The sequence below is a fragment of the Platalea leucorodia genome (genome assembly GCF_965183815.1).
Source record: "Platalea leucorodia genome assembly, chromosome: 5".
In the NCBI taxonomy this organism is placed as follows: Eukaryota; Metazoa; Chordata; class Aves; order Pelecaniformes; family Threskiornithidae; genus Platalea; species Platalea leucorodia.
Genome location: NC_138827.1, coordinates 59,921,800 through 59,931,982, shown reverse-complemented (window position 1 = coordinate 59,931,982; position 10,183 = coordinate 59,921,800). Strand labels below are relative to the sequence as shown.

Sequence of the window (10,183 nt, the reverse complement as noted above, 5' to 3'; positions counted from 1 at the left end):
GACATACCAACCCATTGCTGAAGCAAAATTCAAAGTGAGACACTGGCTTTCTGTGTCCACTCCACTCATGGCCAGGCAACCCAGGACATGGCAAGCTCCCTCCTGCTCAGCTGTCGTGCTCTATCAGGGATGTCCAGAGTATGGGAAACAGGCAACTAAAGTACCTGGATACACAAGTAAACTTAAACTGCAACATGTGGAGGTAAAGCTGTCAGAGTTAGCATGCCTGGTTTTCCAAAATAAATCATATTTTCCTGGGAACGTTGGCAAGTTTCACAAAACATTGTTCTATTTAGAAAGCAAACATTTTCCCGTCAGTAACTAATTCTGCTAGGTTTTTCTTTATCTACTTGGCAAGAAGTTCACCAGTCACCCAGGGGGCTCTCTGAGGCGATACCTCTTCCCTCTTCTAGGCCATTTAAATCTATAAAAGCAAGACACAAAGGATCTAAATCAGCTCACTTTACTTCTTGCTTGATATCCAAGGGACCTTCACCAGGTCCAACCCACCTCTGAAGACACTAAACCAGTGAAGATGTTAAACAGCACCATCAACTTCCACAGAGCATGAGCTACAGCTCTCCTGGGGCTATGGGTTAGTCCCATACTCTTCAAACGAAAAGCAATAAGCAGGCTGGGGGCTGGGATGTCATATTTTGTCCTGCTGCTGTGGGAACGTCAGTAATGTCTAAAGGCACACAGAGAGCACAGAGAAGCACTGTTGGGAAATAACCTAACAAAAAGTTAAAATAGGTTAAAAAAGATGGATAAGAAAAGAAGAGTGGCTATGATTTTTGAGCAGTGTTTCCAAGAAAGGGAAAACAAATGATACGCATTTGTTTTTTCCATCAAGGTATGGGAGAACAGCTGTGACTTGGCTCATAACTAGCTCCACAGCCTTTGAGGCAGAAGGTGTAGCTCCCTGTTTTAAGTAGATGAATATTAGGAGCAGTTTGGCCCAATGGTGACAATGACCCAAGCAGTAGAGCTCTTCCTTTCTGGTACAGGAAACGAATGTCCCATCTCTAGGATGCCACTACCAGGCTGATTGGGAGTGGGAGCACTTCAAAGGCAGGACTCTTCACTGCTGGGAACCATGATGAATGTGACCTGTCACTCAGCAGCAACCCATCCAGCCCATCAACAAGTGCTGCTAATGAGCTGTCCAGTCTCCCTTAACCAGAAGATATCTGCAACATGATATGCGGGCTCAACTATGGCTTAAACCCTGGAAGAAATGGTTGGAGAATTATAGTGCTGTAGGATGAGAAATGAGGACAGATGTTGACCATTTTTATCTGGGCAAAGGAGGGTTTCGGGGTTTTCAAACTATGAGTAGCTCAGGTATCAGCCAAAGCCAAGGTAAAGTTCAGAGCTGGCCAAAGAGACTACAAATAATTTATTTTAACTGACCCCATCCTCTTTTCCTTGAAAATTCAGGTTTTCTCACTTCAGAAACCTTAAAAACTTTCCCTTTGTTTTGCCCTGGCATTCAAAATTGTGATTTTTCCAAATCCTGACAATTCCAAAAACCCCAGTGGGTTCCAGCACAGCTGTTCCTGGGGTTGTGCTGGGGCCACAAGAACATGCACCCAGTTCCTAGGAGGGGTTTGCCTTCCCCTGGCAGAGCTATCTTGTAGCTATCTGTGTCCAGCTTCTTCATTTTGGCTTCCTCTGTACCCAACATCTGAACTGCAAGATGCTCTACCTTGGTGGTTAAATCCTAGAGGTAGCCTCAACAGTTAAAACTTACTTGGCTAAGGTTCAGGGCAATGAATCCCTCCTTGCTGTGTGCATATCTATTGAGCGATACACCCAGGCAAACAAAGCTGCTTCTGGATCTGCCTTTGCACTCACCATGCAATTTTCAGGTTGTGTCTGTACAGTTAGGAGGCATTTCTCTGGACAGCAACAAGAAGACATATCACCAGTGCCACGCAGCCACCTGACATAGCTTTCAAAGTGATTTAATTTGGGGCAAATGGGGAAAGCTGATTTGCAACATGCTTTGAGAAAGATTATGTGGACCCACGGGGAAAACCATTTATTTCAATACCAGTATAATTGCCCAGGGCTTTGCTTTCCAGTACCTTGTTGCTATCTTTTCACCTGACAAAACAGTTACCTACAAGGCTGATTTAACTCTCTAGGGTCCTGGTTAGTCCTCAAAAATAATGAAATGCAGGAATACAAGCAACAGTACTTTGGGCTTTTTCTTGGTGGGCTTTCCAGCCATGTGAATTTGGAGTAACTATGGGCTTCAAGACATGTAAAAAGAGTAATTGCACCACAGACTACTGTGCTCAAGAAAACACCACTAGAGTCAGTGGCTGGATCTGAAACAGGAGATGGACAAAGGAGCATGGTGTTTGCAAAGGCAACCTGTGCCAGCAGGAACAGTTTTCACCCTGGAATCCTGCTGACCCCTTCAGAGGGGGCTGTGGAAGGCAGCTAAGACAAGTGAGTTACAAGACTTAAATCTGCTTTATGGGATCAGTGTTTTCCCTTACATTGTTTCTGGGGCTTAGCGGATTAAAGACAACAGCAAAGCACTGACCTGAGGCCATCAACTTCTGCAGACCTGTTTTCTAATCCACAGGGAGAGGATCCACCATGGGGACCCAGAAAGGACAGACCCTCTCTCCATGGCCAGACAGGGAGATGAGGTCAGTCTCACTACCGTCAGCCTGGCCAAATCCTTCCCAGACCACAGACTGCATTTGCACTGCTAAAGTCAACCAAAGTTTCATCTCAGGAACAAGCCCTGGCTCCTCAGTGGAAGCAGTCCTCCATCTTCTGGAGATGGAAAAGTTGTCAAGCAATGCTAAAAACTGGAAGCCAAACTTGATGTTGTTTTGAATATACTGCCTTGAAGTGTGTGTTGCTGTCCAAAAAATAAACAGAAGCCTGACCCTTCCCAGCAGTGCCCAAATGCAGCTGGAACAGCCAGGCTGGTTTTGGATTCTCCTTGACATTGGTGGGAAGCCCTTCCTCCCCAGCTTAATGTGGCTGGAGATGGGGGAGGAAAAGGCAAGGAGAACAAAATACTTCACGCACTTTGATTTTCCAGTTCGTGAAACAATATTTTCATTTTTCCTATCCCACGTTTTAAGCTACAGTTACTACTGCTGCAGCCGCAATTAATATTTCACCTTCCAAAAAGAGGAAAAAAAATCTGTGTTCCCTGTGGATTCCCAGGGAGACACTCTGCTCTGATCTGCAATTAGTGGTGGCCTTGGGTAAATGACCTAAAATAGAAATGTTATTTTTGGAATCACGATAGCTACTACTTTTTACTCCTCCAAATGCTGGTTCTTCTTTTTGCTTTGTACTATCGTTAAAAATAGAATCCACAATTGCAATGCCACTGCTTTTTGGTTTCTTCCTGCAGCAGGACGCATGCTATCTTCCCAACACTACTGACGTGAGAAATTACATGGATTTTTAATCCTGCCAACAATCAACGATCAGACCTGAAACACTGCACCTAGCGTTTGAGAGAGAACCGTGTCTGGCCTACATTGTCCTCGTCCTACTGACAATGGAGCTTGGATGACCAGGAGATGTGAACTGCTCCTCTGATAGCTTAATGCTTGACACCTCAATCCAAAATCCATTGAAGCTAATGAAAATCTCTTTCCTTGTTTCAGAGGGGGTTTAGAACAGAAATTCACGCCTGTATTTAGCATTTATGTAGCTTTAAACACCTGACAACGTCCCATGGATGTTAGTGGGGCTCAGATGCACCTCTCTTCTCCAAGGCATGCTCCAGTGCTTTGCAGAATCCGGGCCTTTGGTAGAAAAACTGTGAATTACAGTGCATTTTAACAATCTGACTCACCATAGTATTTTTTGAAAACTAATTATGATTTGCATTTATCATTATTACACTGTAGATAGCTTGTCCTGATGTTATACACAGCAAATAAAGCAAACTCTGGAAAAATAGCCCTTGCAGTTCACGCCTTTCTTGGTCAAAGCTTGGATGGAGCTGCCAGCTTCATAAAGGAGATGCACAAAGGGCCGGCGGGGCTTTTTCAGGAGAAAGAGATGTCCACTGGGAAAATCTCCAAGTCCTTCCCTTCCCTCCTTTCTGTCATTCTCCTGTAAAGTCTTCCCTAAAAAGGTCAGTATTTCTCCCCTTCTCAAGCACAAAGCTGAGGAAGCCAGATGGAACCATCAGACCATGCACGGGGAGAAGCTGCCACCTTGCTCCCATGGGACAGGCATTGGCACACCCAGCAGCCCCAACAATGCCTTTGCAAATCAAAAGCACACCTTGACTGCATTTATTGGCAGGATTAGCAAGCAATATGACTGCTTGTCCCTGACTCAACCTCTCCTTTGCTTGTGTCTGCTGCTCTGAGGGTTTATAACTGAGGAAGCAGAAAGGAAGAGCGGGCACATCAGCTGGTAACAGTTCAGAAACAGATGTACATTCCTGCACAAAACTCCAATGTTAGCATATCCAATTACTTTGAAACCATGCTCTACTCCAACTGTCTTATCCCTAAAGCCTCTCTCTCCTTACCTTCTGCCTCTTATCTGCACTGCTCACTCGCTGCTCCTTTGCTTTTGATTATAAACTTGTCACTGCAGGGTGAATGCTTTGGGAAACATCCGCCTGCTGCATCTGGCCACTGCTGCGGCGCAGCACAAGGAATATGGAAACAAAGCCCACAAAGCAGAAGTGCAAGGCGAAACATGACTGCCTTTGCAAAGACAGCATGTGGAAGATGCACACACCAGATCACATTTAGTGGCTGCTGCACAAAAGCACTAAGGAATTATCCCCTAAGTCACACCAAAGGCAAGGAAAACAAAAATCAGCTTACCTACACCTGGCTACAATAGAGGTCATTCAATGCTGGATGCAATTTGCAACAGGGTAATTTCTGAAAGGAGAGATGATGCTTTTCTCTATAGCAGTAGGTAGTGAGGAAGACGATGGCAGTAAGCACAGAAACATTTTTCTTCATTCAGTTTCCTCCAAAAATTTGTGTCCCTGGCAGCTCCCCCAACAGAGAGGAGCTGGAGGAACAGTCCGAGTGCATTGAAATGCTATCGCCTTTACTGCCAGGGCGCCCGACCTTTCCCTGCTTCCTACTGTGGGCAGACGGAAGGGTGGCAGGAGACAGAAATCCAAATGGTCTCCTCTGCAGAGCAGAGGGCCTGAAGGGTGATCTGCTGGCCAAGCCCTGCCTGGGGGACAACTGGACCACAGGCTTCCTATGGAGAATAAGCACTGCCCCCAAAGCCCAGTCTGTGTTCATTGTTCTCCTCTAATTTAGAAATTTTAGAAGCCTGGTAAAGGCAGTGGAACACCAGCAGCATCATAGTAGATGTCACATTTAAACAGGACATTAAACTTTCACCAAAACTATTTTTTATATCATAGTTTTTATTTCATAACCTCTTTCCCACCCTGCTGTGGTAGCAGGAAGGATGCATCCACCCTGTCCTCCTTGGCCAGCAGTACCTTGGTACCATGTGGCTCCCCCACAAACCTCTCAAACTCCCTCTTCCTTCAGGAGAGCCAGATCACATTTCACCCGGGTCTGCGCACACGTAGACTGTGCCTTTGGTCTGCTCCAAGGGAAGATATTTGCAGTATTGTCAACACTGTACTTAGCTTTGGCACTAAGTACTGCTAGGGGACTCGGCGGCCGTAAAGAGTACATACACACACACGGCAGCTCTGGAGCGATGCTCGTTGGAGCTGGGCTTATAGACTTCATAATTATGAAACAGCCGAGTTTCATCATAAATTTCCCCTAATGAAGCCTGCCTGATAGTAAAAAGCTTTGCACATTTAGAGGTTACACACAGCAACAGCCCCCTTAGGGAGAAATCCTGCCTCACTTTGTCATGCAAACACTCCTTCGGGCTTGTTCACAGGAGCCAGGCAGGAGGCTGGGGCTGTTCATTTATTTAACATAGCCACGGTGTACACAGGAGTGAGGGGCTGCTTTGCTGCGAGAGCCTGCTCCTGCTCTGCACCGTGCAGCCGGGAGAGGCATGGGCGAGAGCACAAGGAGCAGCAGCCGCTTAGCTGGACCAGGGCTATGCCACGTGGCCGCATCCTTTTGCCACCGTGGCTCCAGCATGATGCCCAGGAGCTGCATGTCTCCTGCTGTGCTTGCATGGGATGGGCCTGGTGGTTATCACAAAGGCAAAAAGCCTGTGCCAGCTGACAACTGGGCATTTTGAGACATAGCCACACAGTCCGCCCCCAAAACCCCTCTGACCCCAACTCCTGGAAAGACCAAGTCTGACCCCATGGAAACACCTCACTCCCCAGGAAATCAAGTCCTGCCTTTGATGGTCACGGCAGGGCAAAAGGAAGATACAGAGTAAGTATTACCGCACATGTCAGCAGGGTAGAGGGAGAGGAGAGGCAGCAATGAGCAGCTCCGCTCGCTCTCACAAGCTCAGGTCTGCTCCCCTTGCTCCTGGTGCTCTCAAACACAGACCAAAATGCAGCCCTGCTTCCTCCCCGAGCAGCCTTTTGCAGGCACATATAGCACCTCCAGGCAGTGCATACCGGGTGCTCAGCCCCATGGCCCTACTGCCCTTCCATGCTCCACGCATCCCTGCAAATCCACGGCAGCTTACCACTGTAAATGTAGTGCGAGCACGCAGAGAAGCCAGTGCTGTTAGCAGGAAACCTGTTTGTTGGGGAAACTGTGCTCTTCGCAGCTGTAGAGCGTAGAGGTGCCCGCCCAGTCTTCAGTGATGGTTTCTCTTAATACTTGGAAATACAAATCAAATACCCCTTATGAGGGGTGTTTTGCCCTCCGAGGCACAGTTTCACATCGGCACCACTATCAACAGTAGTTTATTTCACTTACAGGACAGGCGAGGAGCCATTAATCAGGTTTCCCCAGTATAAATGTTGCTTGCCCTAACTCAGCCAAGGGTGGTATCTGCCTTCAGGTCTGTGGGGCTGGCAGACACCATCCCAGCCCCCTGTACTCATGGACCTCCAGGTCAAAGATGCAGAGCCGTTGCCAACTCACGGCCCCAGCCGCCAGCACTGAGCCCTTCTGGAAACCTGGATTTGGGGTGTGAGCGGCAGGGGCACCCATCCTATCTGACTCACTGGGGTCTTAAATTGGATTAAAAATCTATTTGCAGAACTGCCTCGCTTTCCGACTTCTGTGCTGCACCTGAAAACCTTTCCTTTTGAAAGCAAACACAGGGTCTCCCCAGGGGCTGCCTGGGGAAGTCTTTCCACTATAAACATTACCTACCAGTAGTGGAGTCAGCCCCAGGCAAGCCAAAATTCCTTCTCCTACCAAGGAACACTTTCCAATCAAACCAGACATTATTTTTTCCATTAATGAGTGTTGATACCTACTGGAAAACTTTGCAAAGAAATCCACTGCAAACTAATTCTTCTGATACAACATCGACATTTTACAAGTTTCTTTTGTCTTATTTATTTTTATTATTATTGTTTTATTTTATTTTCCTGCTCCGTATTGAAAACGTAATCTTTGCTGCTCAGGAATGCGTCTGTTCCTGCAATTTGGGCTGTAACTGAAATCAGAGGTCCAAATCTGATTTTGCTCTGCCTTAACTCCACGGAAGCAAGCAGAGTTTTCCCACATTTTCCCTGGTGTGATGGAGAGGAAAAATAGATCCATCGTCTTCTGTTTGATACATCAGAAACCCTGGAGTGGTTACCACAATTTTTATGCGCTAGGATACCACAGTTTCAACAGCAGGATATTCTGGAGGAAAAGACATCCTCCTATCTACCTCGGCTCTTGCTTCCCCAAAAAGTACCATTTAGTATTTAACAGGCGGGAAAAAAAGCAGGGAGAAAAATGGCAGGCAGATGGGCTGCGTGGCCAGCATCACCTCTCTGGGGTACTCTCCCTGGGGTTTTCTACACACTATTAGCTGCTTTCCAAATGACCCATATTTTGGGCTCCACTGGGTTACTCCAGGAGGTCTTTCCATGCCCCCCACAAGTAGTGGGCTTGAAGGGGCTTCCCCCAGCTGCCCCCAGATCTCCACCCCTCCTGCAGCTCAGCGTGCCCCAGGTGACTTCTGCCACCCCGAGGGACCACGAGGCAGGTTCCCACCCCATCACCGCACAGCAGGATGTTTGGGGAGTAGGGTGCTGCAAGGGGCAGCTTGAAAAGGGGAAGCAAGGGGTTTGCAAGATCCCCAGCACCGGGGGGTGCAAAATAAGGCACCATTTTGCAAAAATGGGGCACCTTCTTGGGCACGCAAGGGCTTGCACACCCTGCACCCCAATTTTGGCAAGGTACCGCTGCAGCATGGCCATGGAGCTGGGAGTAGGGCCCTCGGCAGCATGGGCTGGGAGGCAGCCTGCAAGCGCTCAGCAAGCAGACCAGCACCCCAAAATACCCTGGTGGGGGGGTACCCTGGAGGGGTGCTGCAAATTCAGCATCTATGGAGGTGGGGGTAGTGATGGGGGTTGGTCGCCAGCTATCTTTTATTCGAGGTGCATTCCCAAGATTTTAGTTAAGTGTAACATAAAACTGTGAAAGTTTAGCAGGGGAAAAGCTTTCCTCCCACTGACCTGGCCGGCCAATCAGAAGGGAGCCCCGCACCTCCCTCACTTCTGACAACTATTTAGCAACTGAGCTCAGCTAAAGTTTCCAAAAAGTTAGAATAACTTCCTCTCTCCAAGACCTCAATTTTTTGCACAACCCCGGTCCTTGAAATAAGAGCCCTTCAAGCAACCTGGAAAACGTTTGGTCAGCAAAAAAAAAAAAAAAAAAAAAAGCCCTCCTGTTTTTCCAAAGGATCTGTCTCAGGAATTTAAAGCACATTTAAGACACACACACACTCACATAACATAAGGAGGGGGGGAAAGTCTCTTCCCCTCCCCTTCTTGCAGAAAGCATGGAAGAAAGCTCCAGTTCTCCTGTTTCCCCTGTGGATAGCTTGGGGACCAGTGAAGAGGAGCTGGAAAGGCAGCCAAAGAGATTTGGCAGGAAGAGAAGATACAGTAAGAAGTCCAGCGAAGATGGCAGCCCTAACCCAGGGAAGAGGGGGAAAAAGTCCAGTCCCAGCTCCCAATCTTATGAAGAACTGCAGAGCCAGAGGATCCTGGCCAATGTCAGAGAGAGGCAGAGGACTCAGTCGCTCAATGAAGCTTTTGCCGCCTTGAGGAAAATCATCCCCACTTTGCCCTCTGACAAACTCAGTAAAATCCAGACCCTCAAGCTGGCGGCACGGTATATAGACTTCCTCTACCAGGTGCTACAGAGCGACGAGATGGACAGTAAGATGACGAGCTGCAGTTACGTGGCTCACGAGAGGCTGAGTTATGCCTTCTCCGTATGGAGGATGGAAGGAGCATGGTCCATGTCGGCCTCCCACTAGCCACCGCCCGGGCCAGGCGAGCCCAGCTGCCGAAGGGGTAGGTACTGATTTCTCTTCTCCCAGATGATGCTCCACGTCTGTCTCGCTGCAGGATGGGGTGCCTGTGGCTCCCTTCGCCAGCCTGGCTTTGCTGCCTGGCTCAGTCCTGCCCAGGGAGAGGTGACACAGCTTTGGGCGCAGGGATGCTGCTGGGCAGGGGGTTTGGGGCCACCAACCTGGAGGTGAGATGGGCATCATAGACATGTCCAGCCCCCTCTCATTCCCCCACGCCTGAAAAATTCGAAAAAAAAAGGAACTTCCAGGCAGGCAAAAATGAGATATGCCCCATTTTTTTAAAAAATCAGCATGTTTCTGTTCTGCGGGGATGGGGGAGCTGAGAGGGAACGGGTGTTGAGAGCTGGCTGATGAGGATCGGGGGGGGAAACCATTGCTACATGAGATTTGCCAGAAAGCACTGCTTTGGGGAAGGGTTTTAAGAGAGGAAAAGGCAATCAGTACAACAGGCTGACAAGGGGATCCGAAACAGCTGCTGCCCCGCTCCACGGGTGCCTGTACCCAAAAAACCCAGTGCTGAGCCAGTGATCCCAGGGCAGCCACATCCTCTCCCGGCTCGGGTGGGACCAGGGGGTCCACAGGACCCAAGTGGGGTTCAGTGATGAGTTCGCCCCAGGTTACGTTTCTCTTAAAAGAAACAAGCAGCAGATGTCGGCTGCAACCCCAGGCTGTGCCCCTTCCCCCTCGCACAACAAAAAGCAAACAAAGATAGAAGAAACTTTGCCAAATTTTTGTATTTGTTTGGTTTCCCTTCCCCAAAGTG

At 48.4% G+C, this 10,183-nt stretch overlaps 1 protein-coding gene across 1 annotated transcript; it reads left to right on the top strand.

The window, feature by feature from the left end:
* Positions 1-8,883: 8,883 nt before the first annotated feature.
* TWIST2 (twist family bHLH transcription factor 2) lies at positions 8,884-9,366 on the top strand (the record flags this gene model as incomplete). Its single annotated transcript, XM_082312162.1, has 1 exon — positions 8,884-9,366. The coding sequence occupies one exon, from the start codon at positions 8,884-8,886 to the stop codon at positions 9,364-9,366; it is 483 nt and encodes a 160-aa protein (XP_082168288.1).
* Between the last annotated feature and the right edge of the window lie 817 nt (positions 9,367-10,183).